The sequence below is a fragment of the Melanaphis sacchari genome, unplaced genomic scaffold (genome assembly GCF_002803265.2).
Source record: "Melanaphis sacchari strain LSU unplaced genomic scaffold, SCAv2.0 Contig65_pilon_pilon, whole genome shotgun sequence".
NCBI classification, from domain to species: domain Eukaryota; kingdom Metazoa; phylum Arthropoda; class Insecta; order Hemiptera; family Aphididae; genus Melanaphis; species Melanaphis sacchari.
In genome coordinates, this window is record NW_020271469.1 from 2,259,375 (window position 1) to 2,285,322 (window position 25,948).

General features: G+C 26.7%; 2 protein-coding genes across 2 annotated transcripts; one reads left to right on the plus strand and one right to left on the minus strand.

Annotated features, from left to right (window-relative positions):
* Positions 1–4,351: 4,351 nt before the first annotated feature.
* LOC112600660 lies at positions 4,352–24,146 on the plus strand. Its single transcript, XM_025347949.1, has 18 exons — positions 4,352–4,499; positions 5,663–5,811; positions 5,900–5,944; positions 6,610–6,719; positions 7,226–7,433; positions 7,515–7,686; positions 7,978–8,130; positions 8,272–8,420; positions 8,554–8,706; positions 14,990–15,074; positions 16,412–16,566; positions 16,654–16,698; positions 17,306–17,415; positions 17,497–17,710; positions 18,394–18,568; positions 20,902–21,057; positions 23,395–23,549; positions 23,655–24,146. Exons 1-18 carry the CDS (start codon positions 4,430–4,432, stop codon positions 23,814–23,816), a joined length of 2,466 nt encoding a protein of 821 aa, XP_025203734.1. The 5' UTR covers positions 4,352–4,429; the 3' UTR covers positions 23,817–24,146.
* Positions 12,335–13,790, minus strand: LOC112600513 (KRAB-A domain-containing protein 2-like). Its single transcript, XM_025347755.1, has one exon. The coding sequence runs from the start codon at positions 13,776–13,778 to the stop codon at positions 12,417–12,419; it is 1,362 nt and encodes a 453-aa protein (XP_025203540.1). The 5' UTR covers positions 13,779–13,790; the 3' UTR covers positions 12,335–12,416.
* Positions 24,147–25,948: the final 1,802 nt, after the last annotated feature.

The window sequence follows — 25,948 nt, forward strand, 5'->3', positions numbered from 1 at the left end:
GTACATACATCTTAAAATCCATTTATTTAAAATATAAATTAAATTGTTAAATTGTTTATCGAATCTTATCTATGTATATCCGTAGTTCTCAACTGGTGTGTCACAAAGTAAGTCCAAATGTGTCACGTGAAATACTAATATTAAATGACAAAAAGTTTTTTAAACAATTAATGAGCAAAAAAAAGTTTTTTTATATTGTATTTATAGGCTACTATAATTTATAGGATCTAAATTGGGATGTCGTCATATAAAAAATGTTGAGAACCACTGATGTATATACCTAATAATTAAAATTTAATACCCGTTTATACTAAACACGAGTTTATTTAAAAATTATCTTAAAATAAATATTATTATTCAAAATTTAATAAACATAGAAAAAAACAATGAGTTTATGTAACAAACGGCTAACTATCAACTAAGGAGAAACTAAAAATAAATTAAACACAATATTTTCTTAATCATAAATCAAAAACTTTAAAATAAAGTTTAAAAAAATGTATGATTTTACTGCATACTTATGATAACTTTAATTGTATATTATACTATAGACTACATTCTTGCTGTATTTTAAAAGACTGTAGTATTTAATAAAATTATTAAAAAAACACCTAATAATAAATTAATCGATACTTCATGTGTAATGGCCACTAATCAAAAATAAATAAATAAATAAATACAGTATGTTCCACAAAATATATTGATTATTTTATAATTTTAAAACAGCAAATCTTCGAATAATCAATTCTTGTATAATATATTAATTTTTACCTATCACTCACGATTTAGCTGAATTCAGATATTTAAAGGAATAATTTCAATCATAAATACCTAAAATATCTATAGATGCCTTTCATACTTTTCAATTATTATTGTAAGATTGCTTGAAGAATCTCTTATTATTAATTATTCAACCTTTCTGACTAATTAAAAATAATTAAATCGATTATAATGAAAACTGGTAATGCGTAATTATTCCAATTTTTTGAATCCCCAAATGTGCATCAACTAAATCAAATTTGTTACCAGAAATAGTAAAAACCAACTTGAAATTTAAAACTTTTATTGATCAAAAAGTTAATGAAAAGGCTCAAAATTACTAATGCAAACATACAAAAAAAAAAAAAAAATCATAATGATGTTTAGTAATAACATAATGAACTTCAGACAGCTTAAAAATATCATTATTATTTTATTTTTATTTTTTTATAATAATCTATTAATAAAACAAGTTCATAATATTCTTTTTTTATTATTATATAAATTTAAATTTAAATTAAGTATACAAAATATATTTTTTTATTAATTAAAACCATTTTATATTTGATAAATGTTATAAAAATCATATTTAAATTTTAGTACAAAGCGTACGCTAAGTTTTCTAGTTTTATGTGCGGAAAAGAGGTTATAACAAATAGAAACAACAAAGTATTATAAATAAATAAATAAATTTACTTTATTCGATTCCTAACATTTATAAATTAATTAGTTAATTTTATAATTAAAATAAATGTAGTTTAGAGATGATTTTGATGTATTACTGTATTAAATTTAACTGCTTGAAAAAAAATTCTTTTCAAGTAACGTAGTTAAATCAACTATCTTTAAATCATTATTATTTAATTTTAAATATAAATTAGCCACTTAAGTCGTAAAATATTTTTTTATTTTAATCAACATTTTTAGAAGTTTGGAAAGTAACTTCAAAAAATTAATAAATATTTTTTAATCAGTTCAAGATTAATGATAAATATAATGAAATGATTATTTAATCGTGCATATATTATACGAAAATATATTTTTCATATTTTTACAGATCACGATATTTGAAAATATTAAAAATTTATATTTTCTATTGTTTATCTGTTTTACCAACAAGTTTTACAAAGCTATTGTTCACAAAATGTGTATAAAAACTCGTCAACCACATAGCCGAGGACTCAATAATCTAGTGAAATAATAATTTGTTTTAGTTAGGTATATAAAGTAGGCCTATCGTAAAGTTTCACTACTGAACTGGATGGACTCTTAAATGAGTATCACGACAAGTGTAAGAAAAAACAATATAGTATTGTTCATTACCTGCAATAATCTATGCGCGGTTCATTAAATTCCGCTTTTTGTGACAGTACAGCATCATTTTAAACATTTACCTTCAATGGGTACGTAAGTGACTGAAAAAATTGCAGCTCCTTTTTTCTAAATATTTCTTGAAAATATAAAAATATTTTCAGTGTTACAATGAAGGTATTACATAAGGCATAAACATCGTATATTAAAATTAAAAGGTTACTGCAAAAGTCTAAAATTGTAGATACCTGAATCAGAATATCAAACTTATAGTGGATACTAACTAATCCTTCCTTACACAGTAAGTTATCAGCCTCCCACCACCATCTACTCGTAAGCAAAATCTTGGATAATATGCCACTGCGGGACGTTATTATTCACGTGTTGTTTACGCAGTAAAACATATTAACTGTGAATATTAAAAACCATGAACCAACATTACGGTATAGAACACTCCAAAATGTTTTCAAACCATAAACATGAGAGACGCAAGGTTCGAGGTATAATCCCTCAACTGACATGTTAACTTTACTAATGTCGCAACAGAACATAAAGCATTGCGGCATTGTGCTTTTTTTCAAATGAATGCCATAATAGTATATATTTGACATTTATCTTCAACAAAATAACAAGTCCTTTAACATGGTCGAAAAATAACAATATTGTTACAATATTATATTATTATAAGCAAATTGAGCAGCAGTCATATATAATAAAATCTACATTCTATGGTTCAGGCGATGTAACTGTCGACAATGAAGTGTCCAATTTTATTTGGCCGAGGTTACAGAACGATTGACTGCATAAAGAAATTATTACAAAAACAAAACGATTAAATTATATTGGAATTTGGAACGTTTATAAACAACAACGTTTTACTCGAACTTTTAATTTAATTCGTCAATCAAATATTAATATATACTTAAGAAATTGTTGCAACATAAAATAATAAAAGATTATATTATAGTCTATTACATTAATAACTATTGTATGTATATTTCTACATAAAGTACAAATTATCGATTTTGTTTGTTTCTATGTCAAATATATTTAAGAATATCAAACGATTGAAAAAAAAAATGAAATATTTTTCTATGTGTTTGCAACAACGTTAAAATTCATGATTTTATCGATATTCTAACAATACATATTTTTGCGTGAAATGCACTAGTAATGTATATGGTTTAGTTGTAATAGATAGAATCTGGTGTTGAACCTTACTTATATTCACTGACAAAGTATTATAGGAGATAATAAGACATTTAGATACTTAGAATGATGAAAAATAAATTGGTTTAATTGTAATTAAATAAAATATTTCAATTACAAATTTTAATGGAATATCATGTATATATTCTTCAAAATCTTTTCTTTTTTTTTTTTTGTTAACATTTTCTTGAAATATACTAGGGGCCAATGGATTAATCTAGTGAACATTCAAATGCAGTATAGCAATAAATATAAGACGATGTTAAATGTGTACCATTTAGCCAGGCGTGGGGGTTAAGTTACACTTTTATGAGTTTTATGTATTCATATACATGCCTCACATAGTTAATTTTATATTTTGTTTTATTTAAGGTACCTAATTGTTATTAGCTTAGTTATCGAAATTTCGCCATTAATTTCCATTAACTCGTTATCGTGGTTTATTTTTGGTGTGAAAAATGTTTCTAAAAATATATATCAATAATATATTTTTATGCCTGGTTTTTTTTTTCAATGACTCTTCAGTCTCTTAAACTAGGCATTGATTAGTAATTAAAATTAGAAAATCATGCTGAGTTTGGATTATAATAACATATTTATTAATTTGACTAACGACGACGTAGTACACGTGGTTTTTGACTCAAAATGATGTATACAACTTGAATTTTCCGATAAAATTTTGAAGAGTACTAAATTATGAGGTTAAATACAAAATTTACTACATATACTTATCGTTGAACAATAAAAATGAAACATACTACGTCATTTATCATAGTACAGAAGATATATATTGTTTAACTCCACTGAGATAGATATTACATTTTCACAACAGATGCATCATATACTAGGTACCAGACTCAATGATACACATATTTATACATTTAATAAAATCGACAAGTGGGTACACAAACTTTTACGATAATTGGATTTAATTTAAACCCTCATTTTATTTATTTAAGTACAATATAATATAATATGATCATATCCTGTTAAAGAACTTAATTGTTAAGATTTATGTATACCGCGTTTATAACAAACTTATGAAATTGAACGCTACAATATTCGAGATCATTGGCAGTCACAACATCGTCGACTACGGTCCACCGAATATTTTCTTTTGCGGTTTTCAGTATTGGCATTGCTATCAGATATGATAGGCTATCTACGGTTGAGATTGATCCTGATAACTTTAGCCGCGTACTGTGCAGCCGACGACTCAAGTAAATCAACAAATAAGTCATTATATTATTATACTGTGTTATAAACGAACGGAAACCTAAAAAAAATACACCACGCGCAAGGGCGTATTTAGGTGGGGTGAACCGGGGCAATTGTCCCCAGGCGCCAAATTTTAAAGGAGGCGCTACACTAGAAAAATATTATTAAGAAAAAATAAGATATTATTGAGCTAAGCTTTTTTTTTTTATCTGATGACCTTTTTTTTTCTATGTAAACCACCAATGTGTAAAAATTGATCAGCCCCCCCTCCCGATGATTTTTTTTAGGGGAAAAAAAGAGCACCAAAATCTTAAATACGCCTCTGACTCGGTTATGTGGCTGAGATTCGGGAACAACGTGTCAAACACTCATACCTACACTCGGTGAAAATAATATAGGTTTTCAATACCTACTATAAAAAAACACACTTATTACCTTGAATCCGTGATTTCGAAGGCGTAGTATTATACTTTATTTACCGGGAAAATGTTACTGTGAAATAATAATATTATGTAGAAATTATTTTTATTTTAAATTAAGTAATTTATTTCCTTTGTTTGATAAAATCGGCACAGTAATAATTCGCCGTAATAGATTATCATTAAGTGTTTTAATTAATATCTATAATAATATAATGATATTGGTAAATAATTATTATCATGCGTATCGTGATTAAGATATTTTTAAGAAATTTAACAGTACAATCCCTGAACGCAATCGAAAACTATGTATTTTTATAACATTTAAAACATTTATTGAACAAATAGAAATGTTTTTATGAAAAGCTTGTGATTTTTTTTTGTTTTTAATTTATTAACGCCGATAACTGTGTAACATTAGAAGAGCGGTTAATATTGAATAATAACTTAAGGAGCTAAGTCTTAAATTGACTACAACATACTATGCGAGTAAGTTAGAAATTATTCTGCAGTAATATTCACCAAAAATTGAATTTTTCTATACTCACGCTAACTTATTCTTAATTTAATACACATGTTAATATGTATGATGTACGAGGTAATAAACAAATAAACTATTATTTTAATTCATAGCACAACTTCAAAATTATGATAATATTTAAAAACTTTTTGCACATAATATACTTACGTAAATTACGGCATTATGTAGTACGATTTTAATAATTAATGCACTAATATGTCAACAGACAATTCAGGACTACCAGATGAAAACATTACAGCTGGATACGAGTTGAGAAAACAACTGTTGAAAAATTACGACAAAGTAGTGGTGCCGGCTACAAACAAGAAACTCGTTCATATGAAAATTAACACTGCATTCAACAGCGTGGAATTGGTTAAGTTCACGTTCTAGTATATATAATTAAAACTTGTAAAACTTCACCTAATTAATACCAGTCATGTTTTCGGTTGAAATTTCACAGAGTTACGAAAAGTCTCATATGGTAATTTACGCCTGGTTAAAAATAGTAAGTAAATACCCACATCGTTTCAGTGGCTTATTTATAAGGGGGAAAATGATATGGGGATAGATCTCTTCCCTTATCCTTTTTTTAAGACCCAGTATAACAGTATATAAGTAGTTGTTACTTATAAATTTGTTATCCTATAAGATGTGAATGAAATTACCATTGATTAAATATATTAAATATACATATTTATTACACAATAATAACAAAAATATAAAAAATATAAAAGAAGAATGTATTTTATAAATAAATAAGACGTGTAATAACTAATAAAAGTATAATTTATTTATGTTCATTTATCGTTATAAAATTCCTTACACAAAGTAATTGAAGTTAAAAGGTTGCAATAGCTATACCCAATTTTATATAATGATGAAAGAATTTTTTGGCTAGGATACCAGGCACCAGCATTAAAAATATTATACACAATTTTTGTGGGATTATTATTTATTATATGATATATTTAAGCACTAAAAATTTATTTCATATTCCCCTCCTCGAGAAAATCTTGTATACGCTCCTATATCGTTCATGTATAACGGAGTATTATTATAAATTGTGATAAAATATTTTATGAATCACATTGCTCTAAAGTCAAAATTATATTATTTTTACCGGATTTATACTTGATATTTGTGTAAGTAATACACTCTATCCTTCCGCAGACGTGGAATGACGAACGACTGATATGGAATCCGAGCGATTACGATAAAATCAATTACATACCAATAGAACACCATGAAATTTGGCATCCAGACATTATGGCCTACAACAAGTATGTCCAAGTGTTGGGTTTTATAGCACTAATAATTTCTTAAATGGGCACCATAATACGTACATGCGTAATTTCAAGTGAGGGATAAATTTTATTAGTGATGAATTCTAAAAAATAAAATAAAATTATGATCTCTTATAAAAAAAAATATATTTTAAATGAAATTTTTTTTATAAATTCAATATTTAAATAAGCATTTTGAATTTTCTAACATTTTGTACAAACATCCCACTTGTTGGTTCTATAACTTTACAATAACAAAACGATAAACAATGGAAAGACACAGTAATTTACATACAATTTTATTAGACATTTAAAAACTGTATCAAAAATATAAAACTATGTAGATACTTAAAAAACATTTATCAAACCAATCCACTTTGATGGCTATTATCCATATGTTATATAAAAACTTGCATGAAATCATAAGATCACCCCCCAATAATCAATACTTATCTACACAGTGTTGGGATAAAACCATGTTTTTTTCATTAACATCGTTCCAGCATAGACGACAATGCCATAGAGTACAGACACCCACTAAGTCTCGTGAAAAACACCGGAGACGTATTATGGGTACAGCCCGTGAAGTTCAAGATACACTGCCAAGCCGACATGACCCATTGGCCATTCGATACGCAGACTGGAGTGTTAAAAGTCGGATCATGGGTGCACAGCGCAAAAGTGATAAATCTGACAGACACTACACACGAGGTATTTCTTACGATAATAACCTAAACGCACGGCGACTTCCACACAAAAACAAAACAAAAATTACGGTTTGTTATTTTTTAGATCGAAATCGTTAGCCCTCATTCGGAATGGCAAATACTACAAGTTTCTAGTGAGAAAATGACAAAATTCTATTCGTGCTGCCCGAATGAACCATACAACCACATCGAATACAACATCACCATCAATCGGAAAACTAATCATTATCATTCGGTTGTTTTCATACCGGCGTTATGCAAGTATATTTTTTTCTTAAAAAAATTGTCGATATCAACTTCATTATATCGATAATAATTTGCGATTGTTACTGAATAAGTATAGAAATTATAAACAAACCTAACCGAACCCTATATTCGATATGCGCTGCAGTCAATAACATTAACGGGCATATTGTACATGACTTAAATTTTCATTACCTCAAATAATATGACTAAGGAATATAATATAATGCGTTATTAAGTAACCTAACCAATACTAATTGTTGATGATTTACGTTACTATTATTATTTTTTTTTTTTACACACAGGTACAGCTCTGTTGAATTTACTGGTGTTTTGGCTTTCGCTAGATGACAGAAGTAAATTGATAATGAGTCTATTTAACGCATTAATTGTTGTCGTCATTCTACAAATCCTATACTCGAAAATACCTTTGATATTATCCACTGTCCCATTAATTGGTACGTATATCACATAACACGTTTCGATCGTAAATGGTACCTAATATTCTCATTTGAACAAAACATGATTTCAATTAATTTAAAAAATGGAATTATGATTGTTATGTGAGTAAAACTAATCTATTTTTTTAACGATTATAGCTACATACTACACGTACAATCTCGGATTGATAGTTTCTACGGCTATAATATCAGTGATAATGAAAAATATGACGATAACAGGGAAACCTCTTTCAAAACCAATTTCAAGCATCGTTCAATCCAAATTTATAGAATTCCTGACAATGGAGGTGAACATAAATTAATGTTGTCGATAATTATTACAAAGACATTGTTCATAATAATATTGTTCAATGTACATTATTATAGAATATGACTGTTCAAGTAATGTTAATGCAAATACATTTTTTTAAATGTTTGCAGGAACCGTCGTTGAACAATCGAACTCAAAACGAAGGCAAAGAAATAGATTTACAATACATAGAGTTTGACAAAAAACAGGCATTTGCTAAAATAATCGATAAAATATGTTTTATTATATTTTCAGTTATTTATGTTATTCTCCTATCACGCTTTGTGTTTTAATTGATGTAAATAATGATATTTTTAAATTTTATTTAAAGTCATTTCAACATGAACATAAGCTTTTTAATACCATTATAAAAATTATTATCGTTTAAATATTATACAATTATAAAGTGTAATTAAATTACGATCACATTCAATTATTGAAATTTAGCCTCATTACTAGATATTTGTTTGAAAATGTATATGCTCTTGCAAATGTTCTAGTAGTCTCGTAATACTTCCTCAAATAATATATGTACGTATTGCTTTATTATTTTTTTCAAAAAAAATATAATTATATTTTCAAATCAAATTATATTATGATTGTATCAACTATGAACTAATAACAATAGAACTTAAGAATAAATCGTATTTTATATTGCTTGTTTACTAGTATACGCTATACAAGGCAATGATAATGTAAACGTTTAATTAATATCTTTAATAAAAATCACAAAATAATTTTTATTTATAAACCTCAATACTTTTCTATATTTAATCAATATACAGTAAATAATACATTTAATTCCCTTTTTGACTATAGAGTTATAAATATTCTATTACCTATCACTATTAAGTTATCCCTTTCCAAATATATCTATTCCATTACGGTATTTAGTGAATTAAATTTCATAACCCGGATTTTAAAAAAAAATTTAAAGATAATCCGTTTTTACAAGAATTTAAACTGATAACACTCTCCAAACCTCATTCGCACATTTTAAAATATTTTTGAATATAAAAAGCTTATAAAGATTTTTTTTCTAAAAATAATTGCACTCAATAGGTATAATAATAAATATATCAGATAAAAATTATTCAGTAGAACTATAACCAACATTGCAACTGAATAAAATAAAAATACAAAGCTAAAATTACAAGAATAATAGTAATATCGACTCCCAAATCGAAATAATTTTACACGACTATTAACTAATTTTAATACGCAATTTAATCATTTCAGAGGATTTATATTATTTAATGTGTTAGAGAAAATAATATAAAACAAGGTACATATTAATAATCTAAAAATAAAATGAATAACAACAACATATTATATAAATAATCACAATATACATAAGAACAGCTAATAAAAAATTCAAAACATCGTTTAAAATACTTTTGAATAAAGCATTATTATTTAATCTATTTATCAGAAATAATTCTATATTACAAGTATATAATAACATTAAACTTTAATATACCAACATATATCGTCGCTTATATAGGTGTTAAAGTATTCAAAACATATATAATATTTCCAATATATTTATCCAATATAGTCATCACTATATCTATGATTTATCTCTTTCTGTATTGATATTCAATAAAAAAACAATAAAATATGCAATAATAAATAATAATATAATTTAACAAGAAACGTCTTCTAATTTTAAAATAAATAAATAAAACCAATGTTTCAACTAATCTTTATTTAACATTATTATTGCTTGTATACTAAATAACACGTGACAATTACCATGATATTACCAAAATTTTTGTATTACCTACTTATCTATCTAAAATTTTATAAATTACGCTATATAAACTAAACTGACAGGGTGCCAATAGGGCTTAAGCCCACTAGCCTCAGATTAAGAGTCACGTACCAGTTTAAATAGCATGTAGGTACCTATAACGATGCGCTACCCCGTGAATTATTAACTCTGTGTGGTCGTTGATAACCACGTTTGTAGTATAAAACCAAAAAATAAATAAATATTTCGTACTTACTAACTTCACAAATTGCATCATATTTATAGTACATTTTTATGTGTAAAAATATTATCATCAACGTTAAATTTTTACATTTGTTATTGTTTATATTATTTTCTTTTTAAATGCTTCTAATTTTAATTTATGTTTATTGTTTATACTTGGAATACTTTTATCTCACATAGATACCAAACGTAGATGTAGTGCAGGCACAATTTTTATACACTCCAACAGATTTATATAATATATGTATAATAATAGAAACAGGACAAACGGTGAAAAAATTAATAAATTATTTTACTCTGTAGACATGGATAACAAACTTAAATAAGCGAGTCATTATTGGATTTAAGCTAACATTTAATAATTAAACAGCGCGGACTAACTGTTGTTGAGCGGTATCTTTGTCAAACGGTATACTGCGTAGGTATTACACCAAAAATTCACCATTAGTTAGCTGACCAGCTGAATTTACATTAACAGAAGCTCTGTTGCTACTGAATGAATATCTGCGAGAGCTTTGTAAGGTAATACCACAGATCTTATCTACTAATTGGCTTTTGGTTTTCTATTTTTAATTACTTTATGGTTCGCTTAAAAGTATTAGCAATGTTGTTATTAGTTTTAAGATCTTGATTAAAAATTTTCAAACAATTTTTTTACTAATTATTAACCGACCAATTTGTACATGTCTAAAAAGATCATCGCAATGAAGAGTTAGAGACTGGAATTTCCGAACATTTGGCAAGAAAAAAACAACTTTCACGGCCTTTTTTTAAAAATTCACATATTTGTATGATTTCGAAATCCTATGACATTAATTTTGTCTTACCTCATTTACTTTCAGAACATAAATTTTGGATACATAAAACTTCTACTGAATTTGTATTCAAAAATGACCTTTTTTATAACTGTATTCATATTAACCTTAACAAATACTCATTAGTCGGAAGAGTCACCAGTTTTTGATTATAGATAATCACATTTACTGCTGGGCATTTGCTTTTATGGCGTGTGGCTTACCTTAAGAATAGAGTGTGCACATGGTAGATTTTTTTCTATGATGTGGTCGGTCATACAAAATATATAATAATATTAGTGGTTTCCTTCCTACCTTTTGCTGATTTGGAATTAGTTTTGTATTTACTAATCTAAAAAGTTCAAGAATCTTATACTTCAAACCCAAAAATGAAAAATCTTACTAATAACATTTTTGAAATGTTACGATATCATAAATATATATATATATATATATATATATATCTGATATTATTCTAAACTAATTAGATAACAGTCTAGATGCTCATTAATATGTGTAAAAATGTTAACGGCCATAACGAATTATATAATAATATGGCCATACACAAAGACTATAAACTAGATAGTTAATTACACAATCAGTGTATGTCTATTATTAAGATGTCTTCCAAATTATAATCAACTAATTTATTAATATCAAAATAAAATTCGACGCCAAAAATAGTATGTATATGTTAGCGTTAATGTATGAAATTCCGTAATTCTATAGAATAACTAGTTATTTTATAGAATTACGGGTACTTTCAGTTAATGTATTGAATGAATCCATAAATATATACTTCAACTAGTTATTCTACATACCAACTAGATATTTTATAAACTAACAATAATGGTTTAGTTAATGTATTGAAAACTATTATTGAATAAAAGTTTTATTATTATATAAAATATTAATATTAATTTTTTTTTTAAATTTACAATTTATTTATTAGTACAGGAACTTTTTGGGTGGCATTTAGAATTACAAAGTAAATTATTTTTTAAACATATGCACCGTTTTGTGGTGCACTTTTGTTGGCATGTACATTTAAAAAACCCTTGTCCATTACCAAGTGATTGGGATTCGGATGCTTTTCGAAGGCAAATATCTACATCTGGAACGTCACTAAGCGTAATAAACTTTTCTGTGCATAAACTAAATTGTGACCTCGCGTAATGTTGTTTTAGTATACCGTATTTAGTTCCTAAAACAAAATTATTTGAATTATTAATAAAAAAATTAAAAAAAAATTACCTAAGCGATAAAATCCGTCGGTTGTTTTTTCTAATACAATTGCAATTATAGATTGTGGATCACATTTTGACCTGTCAACATCTGGAATTTTGATTCGTACGTTACATCCTTGAAGAGCAGGTGGATGAGACATATCTGATTGTAGTTTCATTCTTTTAGCTTGACGTTCTAAGCATTTTTTTGCTTCTTCTCTTTTATTGGAAATATTTTCTTTATTTATGCAAAGTTGACACAATTCTTCCTCGGTATTCCCTTCATTTTCCATAAATATATGTTTGCATATTTTACAGTTATTTTTCTCTAAATCTTTGTTAATTTTATTATTTAAACTTTTGTCTGTATTCAAAACTTTCAAAATATTGTCTGGAGTATTTGAAGAAATTCCTACTTTTGGGGAACATCCGAACATAGCTTCATAAGGACTTCGTCCTATCCCCCTATGAAAAGCTTTATTTTTCATAAATTGAATAAACCTTAGCCCTTCACTCCATTTTGTTGTGTTGTTGTCCTTCATCCAGGTAATTATCATATTCTCTATATCTTGATTTGCCCTCTCCACTGATCCTTGGGACTGACTGTGGCGAGGTTTGCCATGAATAATAGATAATTCAGGCCACATTTCTTTTAATGAATCTATTGTTTGGTTTCTGAATTCACGACCGTTGTCACTTTGTAGTACACTTGGAGCACCGAACACCGTAAAAATATCTATGAGACAATATGCTACTTCTTCAGCTCTTTTCGATTTTAATGGTTTTATAATACAAAATTTAGTCAAATGATCTTGATACACCAACACAAATTTATATTCACCATCAGCTTGACTTTGATAATCAATAAGATCTAATTGACATCTACTATTTAATTCAGAAAAAATCATAGGATTTGTCACGATACCTTTTTTTTCACTTTTTTGTTTTTTTACACATGATTCACATAAATTTAAAAAAATTTTGACGTTTGATTGAGTAATATTTTTATATTTTTTTTTGAGTTCATACATCATTCTGTCTCTACCACCATGTCCAATAGATAGGTGAATGTTAAGTAAAATATCAAATAATTCTTCGTCGTGGACGTAAAATATAATATCAGAATTTTCTTTCATTGGACGTATAAGTTTTTCATTACCTTGCACTTCTATCACATCATACCGTTGTACTAACCAATAATCACGTGGCGATTCTTTTTTTCCTGTTTTAATACGTTTCACTTCACTTATTAAGGAATCATATTTTTCTTTCAGCAAAAACGTGCTGTTATTACGTTCTGTTGTTGTATTTTTTATAATTGTATCAAATTTGGTTTTCATTTTAAAGCACACTTATTAGTTATTACACTATACAACACTAAAAATGATTAAACTAACTAGTAAGTAAACTCGCAGTACACTGTCACACGAATAAGTCTAGTCTATTCCAAATGGTGTGGTTCAATACTATCTTATCTTATTATTTTTATTAATAACAACAACGGTAACAAATTTTGTATGTTATCTAATCCAGTCCCGGTCATATCTACCTAATGATATAAATTTCATACATTAACGAAAACCCAATCGGTATTTTATATATTAACTAGTAAAACCGTGTAATTTATATATTAACGAACATATTTAGGAATTTTATAGAATAACTAGTTATTTAATAAAATAACGTATTACATACATTACCGCTAACATATACAATTGAAAGAATATCACTTAAGAAATTACCAAGTAGTAATTTAAACAATAAAAACAATAACATTATAGGCATCACAAATTCTTTATTTAATAAGAAGACCAATTTAATCAGTGAAGACATGTATTATATTATAAAATATTACAGAACTATTAAATAAAATAGTAATTTTTTTCTAATTCCTTAGTTTAAAGTTATATTCTGCTATCTTTCGATAGTAACATTTTTATTTTATTTTTTTATTTATATAAACCTACTTATAATTTGAATTTTTCATCACAATACTTTTATTCTACAAAAATGTTCAAAGTACCGTTGTAATGTCTTCGTTAAATCAAAATCAAACGAATGTGATAGAATAATTATTTTATTTCAATTTTTCAATGTGACTCGAAATCAAAACAATAATAATATGCCAATACATTTATAATAAAAAACTTCTTTTAGTGCGGCTGCGGTCAGCTTCAATTATTTACCTATTTCGTACAACAATGGAATTAGCTTTAAAAACCTATTATAATGCACTATTAAATATCATAAAACTTCCAAAATTATCCATCATAAATATATACGTACTGAGTTAGATATGATTTTTCTTCACATGCAGTCAGTGACGTTCAGTAAAAAACATTATATGATCTCAAGGACAATGTTCTTAGTTAAACTGATCACATTCAATTGAATAATATGTTGTATCCTGTACTCAAGTGGACAGAATATAATTACAGACGTTTATAACTAAATTGTCCAGTATTCCGCAGATGCACAACGTGTCACCATTCAAAACCGTTCGAATTGTTTTTACTTCGGTAGATTCTTATTGCAAATGATTTTTTAATTTTTAACAATGTTAAACACTTGTCATATTGGATTATTCTTATTTATAGCTATACAAGCTGTTACACACTCGTGGGCGTTTGGCGCAAGTAAGCAATGTCCATAAAATTAAAATCAAAAGATAATTCAAAGCTGCAAGTTATATTTGTTATACGATCCTTATAATTTTAAATAAATAGTGCCTATAGCTACAAAACTTTGAAGTTTGAACACGTTATTATACATTGTTTAGCATAATTATTTCACGTAACCAATAGAAATATTACAAAAAATTAATTTTTACTATTTAAATTTACTCAATGTGCATTCTTACTTGGGCTGTATTATGTATAAATTTATATTAATACAAAAAAATAACGATAATAGTGATAAATAGTGATTTAAAATATTTCCAAATTATCTATACTTGTTTTATAGACTATACTAGAAAAATAATAATTGTACTCAAAATTTTCAATTTTATACAATTTAAAAACCTAAAAATATAAATATATTATCAATGTAAATCAATTCCGCTAATAATTTAAAATCATTTATCAATTTCGTGGAAATTGAAGACAGTGACTTCGACTCCTATATAAACTAATAATATGTTGTTACAATATTTTACTTTTGAAATAGTTCAATATGATAATTTGTAAATTTTATAGATTACAGGATATAAAAAAAAATATTAAATTAATTAAAAGAATTATCAATTTTTTTTTTTTTTTTATATTGTTTGTAATTTTGTAATTAAAAAATAAGATAAGGTAATTATAAATATTTATATTTTCATTAGTTAAAATTTGATATAGTCTCCCTATTTCCACAATTACCTAAATAATAATTATCTATTAATATTTAAAATTATTTTTACGTATATATTAATAAAACTATACCAAATATTACAAACAGAATAATATCACTCTAAAAAGGTAATTAGAAACAATTCAATTTGAAATGACTAGATATGAAAAAGTAATTTAAAATTTGTATTTTACCAATGATGGTAAATATTTTATAATAATTAATAATAATTATTATATAATATTTAAAACAAATAATTTAGGTATTTAGAATTTTTATTATTATCCTCATCAATAATAGGTAGCAGTGGTGTATTTACGGGGAGGGCGTCAAGGAAATAAATCTCCCCTCCATAGGCTGTATACACACAAATAATTATTATAGTCATCATATTATTTATAAAATATTTTTTTTTTATCGATGACTAATTAAATTTGTAAAAATTAAAATATTATAATATATTGTACAATATTATCATTGGTATCTTCATTTATAAAGTCATATTTCCCCCACCCGTGACAAAAACCTAAATACGCCACTAGTAGGTAGTATGTATTTAATTTGTTTGATCAGACGTAATTTTATAAATAAAAAGATACATTGATAGATATAATAAAATTATATTTATAATTTCAAGTCCAGTCAATCCAGTTATTTAATCACAATTCAACAGTAGAAAATATTTTGAGAAAACAAATTTTTAAAAACTATGACAAAGTAGTAAAACCTGACTCCAAGGATAATACCGCTTTAGAAGTGAACATGAGAATATTGATAAAAAGTGCAGAATTGGTAAATATTATATTTTTATTTTTGCGTATTAAATCAAGTGTTTAATCCTTCAATAATTAGTAATCACGCGTATTTAATGTCTTATAGAATTATGAAAAATCTCAAATGATACTAAGCACATGGTTCATATCGGTAAGTGTTTTTTTTTAATTAAAAATATCTAAATCATAATATCCAATATAAGATTAAACTATTTTTTAACGAGAAATGTTATTAATTAAGTCTTATTACGAGTATAGTGTTATCGTCTTTGTTAAAAATTAATTAATTCTTATTCAATATTGTACATTTGTACCTATTTGCATATTATATCAAAGTGATAATTCTGACTTACGAGAAAAAATGAAACCTATAAACATTTAACAATCTATATGATTTATTAAATTATTTAATAATTATACCTTTTTTGCAACACATATTTGATTGATATACATGATTTTATTTTATCATTTAACTTACTCGTTCTAATAAACTTAACTCATAATTTGTTTTTATTAAATATTTACAATTTTAAATCTTATTTAATATTTTAATGTACACTATTTATACACTTCATAAAATATATATTGGTATTTTATATAATACATATATACACTTTGTATATCCCAGCCTAGCAAATACATATAATATTAAGACAATAATAATATGAAACTTTTTCAATCGAGTTAAAATTGGGGAAAAGTCTCCCGTATTATATAATATTGGTTCGACAAAAAATAATGTATAATTATTTGTGTAGAACTGGGTCGATAATCGGTTAGCTTGGAATTCGAATGAATACGAATATTTAAATTCCATAATAGTCGACCACCGTGAAATCTGGCACCCGGACGTCATGGCATTCAACAAGTAGGTATATTAGAAAATTACTTCTGTTGTTCAAAACATAATGTTTAAAAAAAAAACCAACAAATATCGCTAAATTTTCAGCGTCGACGCAAACATGGAAGATGATCGGACGCACGTTAATAGCGTGGTAAACCGAAACGGTGGAGTGATATGGATTGAACCGGTACAGTACACTATACACTGTAAAACAGACACGACGAACTGGCCTCACGACACACAGACTGGAGTCTTAAAACTCGGGTCGTGGTTGTACTTGGGCAGAGAACTGAACCTAACCATCGACGGTGATGAAGGGGTTGGTGATCTCCGTTTAACTTTATTCCGACCTACATGTATTGCACATCTGCAGCGTTGTCCAGAATGCATTTGTATCCTCTACGAATAAGAGATAATGAGAGGGAGAAATTTTTCCTAATTCTGAAAAATCATTTTTTTCCGTATTCTCATTACTACGGATTTTAGACTGCTCTCAACTGCGTTTCCAGCATGACGAAGAATCGACACTGCAATTGTAGGACAAATGAAAAAACCTCGATTCTATATTATTGAATTAGAACGGAGCTTAACTATAATATATACCAGCTTGTACGACCACTTAATAGTGTTTATTGCATGTGCATGGTGCAAAAATTATGGGTACCTATATCGGTTTCTAATAATATTATTATTCTAATATGACAAAGAAAATCGTAAAAATAAACAGCTTATTGATTAAAATATAAATATAAATTACTTTAAATTATACATACCTAGATATCTAATTTTTATATTCGAATTAAGTCAAAATAAGGTGGAAGGTACAATTTTAGTGTATTGCATATAACTTGCTTTCAAAAATTTTCCGGACGTCCCTGTATTACATTTTACATTAATTACACGTTTTAGGATTATATAATACATATAAGTACGTTTATAATATGTATAAGCTCCTAATGAGATTCAATCTTCGTCACGGTACCATCATACAATATGTTCTAGGTGGAAGTGTCAGCCAGCGCGCACACTGAATGGGACATCCTTAACGTTTCTAAGGAGAGGCACGCCAGGTACTATCCTTGCTGTCCAGACGAACAGTATATCGACGTTGAGTACAACATTACCGTCAGGCGGAAAGTCCATTCCTATAAATCAGTCATCTATTTCCCTGCACTATGTGAGTTTACCCCCAATTTTTGTTTTTGATTGACAATCGGAGACAATAAGTTTATTAAATATTACTTATCTCTTCGATCAGTCTATGTATATACATGGCATGATCAAATATAATGTGACGAGAATTATAAATTCTATCATAAATTGTTGATAAGTGATTTTATTTATTTTTGGGGAGGAAAAAGGGAAGAGCTTCGTGATTTTTATTATGTAGACGAACTAAACTTCTTAGGGTATGAAATTTGCTCGGGGGAGCTTAAACCACGAAGCTATCCTCGAAAATGTTATGCATAAAATAATAATTTTATAAATTAACATAATATAAGCTAATTATGATAAATTACATTTATAATATTAACATAATAACTGACGTGGGATAAATTTAATGCTTTTCAATGTTTTCTACACTTGTTAGCTGATTTGTTATTATTTTTTTACTCCACATTCGCAAAAATAATATTAAATCTCATTAAACAATTAAAATTGTACGATTTTAGTAGCTATGTAATATATAATAAATACGCACATATGTATGCATATATACATAGATGTCGATACGATTAAAAATAAGCACAGAGAGAATAGTTGTATATGGCCTGTGCTTATTTACCAAAAGTATTAAATGACATAAGATCAGTTATTTTTAAAAATAGAGTTTGGACAACTTATAAATCATGTGCTCAAGATAATATTAAAAACTATCTAATCATTAGTCTATATAGTAACCTCCTGTATCCCTCGAAAAATACTTATTACAATGTTACATACTACTACAAGTATGTCTATAGATGTGTGTAGACATTTAACCTGTAGGTTAAAGGTTTTACTATTTCTAATGTGATTATTATATTATACTATAATATTATTGTTTTTTAGAGTTGTATAAAGTAATATATTTTAATAACACTAAAAATTTGAAATACTAATTATGTACTAAGCAGGATAATAATGTTAATCAATCAAATTAAAATAAACGCATTTTATCAATAGATTAATCTTACCTGTACGTTTATTGGACGATGTACATACTATTCTACTCTACTTATGCATTTAAATATAATATGTAATATTTTGATCACAATAAATGTTTAAGGTCATTGATTAATGATTACATTATTACCATAATTTCTTTATTTCAGTGATTTATCATCATACCTGCAGTTTATTTTAATATTATTTAATAAAAATGTATTTAAATGTTGCAACTTTGCGAGTTATTTAAGTGTAAACATGAAGCCAATTTATGCAAAATTAGTAAACTATTAATCCCCTACACCCGGCCCTCAGAAACGTTCAATTTATTTTGAAGGAAAGAGGCATAATACTTGTTTTGTATAAAAAAGAAACTGAGAAATTATTTTTTTTTTTTAAATAAAAAAAAAGCTCTCAAAAAGTTCATTTTTAAGTATATATTATTATTATTTTAAATAAATTTATAAATAGTAGAATAATACATTATTTTCATTATAACATATTTTGTTTATATTAACTTCCAACATGACTAGATAATATAAAATAATTTAGTATCTATGTTTTAAGGAACTTACACTTCCTTTAGACTCTAAGGCAACAACATTTCAAGCTACCCTTATGTATTTACAAATAAGTCCTTTTATTTAAGGTTTGGTAAATTTCTATAGAAGTAGGTGATTTATACAATGTATATGAATACCACAAAAGCCAAAAATTTAAAAGAAAATAATTTAAAAATAAAAGTACAAACTTTTAGCAATAAAAATAATAACTTTGAGAATTAATTTTTAACTAAACGTTAACTAAATATAAAACTGACTTTTATTTTTTTCTTATCAACTTTTCCAAACTTTTTAATCGAATTAAAAAAAAAACTTACCCAATTTTGAATAAAAAGTTATATTTTTTCCATTAAAAATTGAACTTTTGAGATATTTCAAACTTTATCACATCAAGTAAAAAGATCACTATAGGATATTAACACTATCTTTTATTTTCAGATAAAAAAGTTATTCAAATAGGAGTTTTATATTTGGCCCTGTATTATAATACTTAAGTAACTGTCTAACTCATTTAAATTACCAGTTTTAAAATAGACCTATCCATGTAATAGCATTTTATATTATTCGCGAGTAGCGCAATGAGCAAAATCTATTAAAAATAATAAAAATGCTTCACGGTTACTTTACTGTACGTCTTATGATCATGAAAATGTGCAACGATATATGTACCTAATCGTGAAGTTTACTATAAATAACAAATCCAATCGTATATATAAGTTATACTCAGTTGATTTTATCAATTCGTTTTTGGGTAAACTATAGTTATTAACATTTCCTTGCCAATTTTTGTTTTCTACAGGCAGTATTTCGTTTAATTTACTAACATTTTGGCTCCCGTACACCGACAATCATTGTAAGTTATTTGTGAACCTGTTCAACGCGCTGTTCGTCACTCTAGCCATTATGGTCGTGTACTCAAAAGTGCCAATCGTTACTTCCACTGTTCCATTGGTTGGTATGTATAAAAAAAATAAAAATAAATTACTCAAACCTAATATAATTACAAACCGTAATACAAATTTATATTATTCGTAATGACTAATGACTAATAATATTGATTAATATGCATATTATATTATTATATCAGTATATTATTCATAAATAGAGCGATTCACTAAACATGTTCGTCCGTTCATCCTAATTTTTTCTTTGTATTACATATTTATTCAATTATTTTTTTTTTGTAAATATTCTAAGAAGATAACTTGAGACCATGTTGACATGATTTTTAAATACTTACTTACATTTTTATACCATTTAAAAAGTGTCTTGAAGAGATTCAATATTCTTTGTAACACGAAAATAACCCTTTTTATTGCAAATTATTAAGCAAATGATTTTATTAAAAATGTTGATGAATATAAAAAAAAACTCCGAGCACGTTAAAACCATGGCCAGTCACGTGAATACAACTCACTGCAACGCGCTATATAATAAAATTCAATGCGTCAACTGATTTGATAACGGTGCGGCATTGCAATGCATAAAAAACAATTTTTGTACTCTAGATTTATTTTCTTATGATTTTATATACATTCTTAATATTTATTTTTTTATTTTAATTACAGCCAAATACAGATGTATTATTACGATATTTTGTAGATCCCAATAATAATTAGACTAAGAAAAAAAACGATTACCTATTTTAGTTTTATTTTGAACAACATAGAATTATTTTACATAGTTGGTAAAAATTATCATTTTAACATTTATGAATTAATGAACATTTTAATGAAATTTGTTAAGATTTTGGTAAAATTATTATAATACCTACCTACATAATACGTTCGTTGAAAAATACAATATTTTTTATATAACTACTAGCATTATATTTAACGTTAAATAAAAATAATAATTACAAAACTAAATAATTTTTATACATTGCTACATCTTTCAGTTTTTAATTTTTATCAGTATTAAAGTAGTTTTCACTTACTTTTTCGTGGAAAAATATTGATATAAATCCCTCATCTGTCATCTTTATTTATAATTTATAGTTATATTAAAAAATAACGTTTAAACAATAAACACAAAATGTAAAATTTTGACAGAGAGTAAGGAGTTTACAAAAACTAGAGCTATCGCTGCAGCATGGTATATTATGTTGATCACATTTAGGATAGCGCTATAGACCTATGAACAGAAGTTTGGAGAACCAATCAGAAGCCACATTTGCAAACGCAAAATCGTCCGCCGCCTGATTATTGTCTTACCGTGCGATTAGGTAGTTATGTTAGGTATTATTATTTTTTAATGAGAACTTTCATTTTTACTGTAAATTGTTAATATGTGTTTTTTTATTAAAATATTAATATGTATAAATCAAAATTCAAACGAGTGTTTTCTGAATAATAAAATAATCATAAACGTAATTAATGATAAATGGTTTAAATATGGACTATAATGGTTTGAAAATTATACTTATTTGAACTTATCTTTAATCATTAATTAATTAATAAAAATGGTTTGAGTATTACACTAGTAGGTACTTGTCAAAATACTACAATACATAAACGTTTTCTATTCTATGTAAAACCATTTTTAAAAACTATTATCCTAAAAATATAAAGTTAAATTAATAATAACACAGAAACTACTGATTTAGACTTCGATTTGTACACATCAACGTTTCAAAATAAAAAAAAACTGGGAAGACACTTAGCTGTATGGTAGATTTCGATTCATTGAATCATTTTCTTGATAGCTAAAATTTATGTGTTAAATATGAGTTCAATGATAAATTATCCCATACGAAAAACGATTCTGAGACGATGTGTCCATCTCAATTTCTATAAAAATATTTTAAAACTTATTTTTATTATCATTAGTAAATAACAATACGTTGGCTTAAACTATTTTTTGCCAAAAACCTTAAAATATTTTATACCTACGTAATATATTATCATATGAAATCATTACCGATTATTTTATTACCGATCGCTATTTTATTTTTGACCGATTATTTTGATAAGTATCTATTGAACATATTTTATTTTTGACTGTAAACAATCAAACTGGATACAATATTATACTGTCAAAAATCAACCTCAAGAAGATATAAACATTTTTTCTTGTGTAAAAAGTTTTGTTTACTAACAGTTGACACCACAAAATAATAAACATCTTTATGTACACTTAATACGTTCATCATTTTGCTCAGTATCTGAAAGTAAGAAATTGGTGTGTGTAAATCCTAAAAGTATTTTTGCTGAAATAAATGTTGAACACTTCGCACACGCTCTTCACTTATGCCGAATGTCATTAAAAATGTAAATATTTTGTTTTTCCTTAGTTGTTTACTACACTTACAGTTTGGCACTTATCACCGTCACCGCAGTGTTATCCATGGCTCTAAGATGCATGTCCAAAGTGAACAAACCACTGCCGCACGGGATCACTTGGTTTCTTCATTCCGGTTACCTGGTGTACTTGGGTATCGAGATAAACGTGAGTACTAGCAACGACCCCGCCGATTTTAGACATTTAATATCGCCGCAGGATGGCAGGATAAACGAAATAATAATTATTGACGATGCGTTTGTTTAATTGCAGGATTCGCCGTCCGATTGCCATATGCTCTGCGAATCCGAAGAAATGATCGCACAGACCGCTGATTTAAACGAGAGACATAAACTCGCCAAGGTGATCGACAGGATATGTTTCGTGGTGTTCGCATTCGTCTATTTGGTTCTTCTATTGCGGTTCATGCCTTAGACAGACGCTGTATCACTATAATATTCTTAATACGCACACGATTCTTTTAAGGTTTCAACAGTGCCTTATCAATTATATACTTATTAATTTTTTTTTTTAAACTATATTTATCTACCTACCTACTTATACTATAGATGAATATTATCTTTGGACGGTTGTACATCTCACTGACTGGAATATTCAAATTATGCCAAATTAAGTCATTGATGCAAGTAGGTAGTCTAAAACAATAAGAAAATTGGATTCTAATTAAAGATATTACTAATTAATAACTATGATTACCTATGTATATAAATAATAAAAGAAAGTAATGTTGTCCAAATTTCACAAATAATGTATATGCTTGTGTATTTTTATAAGTCATTTTATAAACTTCAACCTCTCGGTAAACGAGTTAAATTTTACGTTTTTTTCAATTTATTTTGTGTTTATTATGCGATTATTAAATTATATCATTTTTTAAGGTAACTTTGGAGGAGGAGACTTGGAATAAAATATAAATACATATCTCCTCTGGTCCTCTCTCCTCCAAAGACAAAATCCTAAGTATACCACTGCAAAGCAAAAATATAATATATATAATATATATTATAAACACGTCGAAAGTCATGACAAAATATATTAAAAATTTTACAAAACTTTTTTTAAATTTCAACTAAATTGAAACCAAAACTTGTCGAGGATGATTTTAACTATTACGTATATTATTTATCATGATTCATTTATGTTAATATATATTATAAATAGGTACATATTTTTAGTCGGTTATTGGAATATAAAAATGTTCAATTGTATAATATTTTTATATATTTTTTTTTTTAATATTATTTGTCATGACTCAGTGTATTATTAAATACGGTACCAAAAAAACCGTTTAAATCTCATCGAATTTTTTAACATTTTTTATATTTATTATTGAAGTCATAAATACTCGTATTATATAATAAATAATAATACACTCCCCCTCTCATCCGTAACACAAAAAATATAATGTGGGCAAAATTTGATGCTAATTGGTTCAATAGTCAATATCTGTAAAAACGTACATTTATTTTGAAATGTAGATAAGATAAATATTGTTCTGTGTGGGCGTGTTGCAACAGTAAATATACTTACATATTAACAAAACTGTGTTTTATCAGATAATAGTTTAATAACTATTATCAAACTATTGACTTATAGTTGATACGATTCAGCTTCAGCGGACGTCACAATCGGAAATGCAAACTTCACAAATTAATCTTTAACTTGCTTTGGCTACTATATATATTTTATTTTCGTACTTCACGTAATGGGCAAAGGTGACCACCACCGCTCTATCCTAAGCCCAACTTTACTCAGATAATTGGCGAGATAATCAATACGACTATGATAATAGAACCGATCGCGCCATATAATAAAATTATGAACACTATTGTCTTCTACGTCTTCATTTATCTCGTACCCACAGGGGCAAGTTCAAGGCACTGTGAACTGTGCGGTCGCATAGGGCGACCAAATCGTATTGAACATCTATTTTGTTTTGGTGTAATAAACTGTTTGACAATTCGATTATAAAGTGTATTCGTTTATAATTGAATATTATATTGGGAGTTTTCCGTGTACGTTCCAAGAAAAAAGGTCGTATTTTTGACATAGCTCTAATGCGTCCCAGTTACTCAGGGTGCACTACGAGGAATTGAACTGGCGTTTATCCCAAAAATATATTTTGATTCTTATTTATAATTATATATTTTATTTTAGTTTACACCCTTAAATTAGGAAAAGTGTACTAATTATTTTTAAAAGTGTTGTTTTTATTTATGACAAATTTTATTTATTTATTTTCATAAATCATTATAGAAGTTGAAATGCAATTTTCCCATCGTTTTCAATCTTCCACAACCGTAGCTTTAAAAATAAAGTATTATTGTTGTATAGATATTTGAACCAATATATTCGATCATCGTCAAATCACTCAAATTTATATCTTGAAAGGTTTATTTGATAATTTTATCTTAAATGGGATTTATAGTTGTGGACCGAGGACGCACTCGATCTATCAATATAATTTGTCAATATGATTGCAGATGCACTCGGGCTATGAAAAAGGCAAAATTAAAATCGAGGCGTACTTAGGATATCCCCATTAT

Excerpts from the sequence above, each read along its gene's own strand:
- LOC112600660 (XM_025347949.1), top strand. The coding sequence starts at position 4,430 with ATGATAGGCTATCTACGGTTGAGATTGATCCTGATAACTTTAGCCGCG. Across the intron at positions 16,567-16,653 it reads TGATAAAAAGTGCAGAATTG|AATTATGAAAAATCTCAAAT; the intron begins GTAAATATTATA and ends AATGTCTTATAG. Across the intron at positions 18,569-20,901 it reads CATCTATTTCCCTGCACTAT|GCAGTATTTCGTTTAATTTA; the intron begins GTGAGTTTACCC and ends TGTTTTCTACAG.
- LOC112600513 (XM_025347755.1), bottom strand. The coding sequence starts at position 13,778 with ATGAAAACCAAATTTGATACAATTATAAAAAATACAACAACAGAACGT.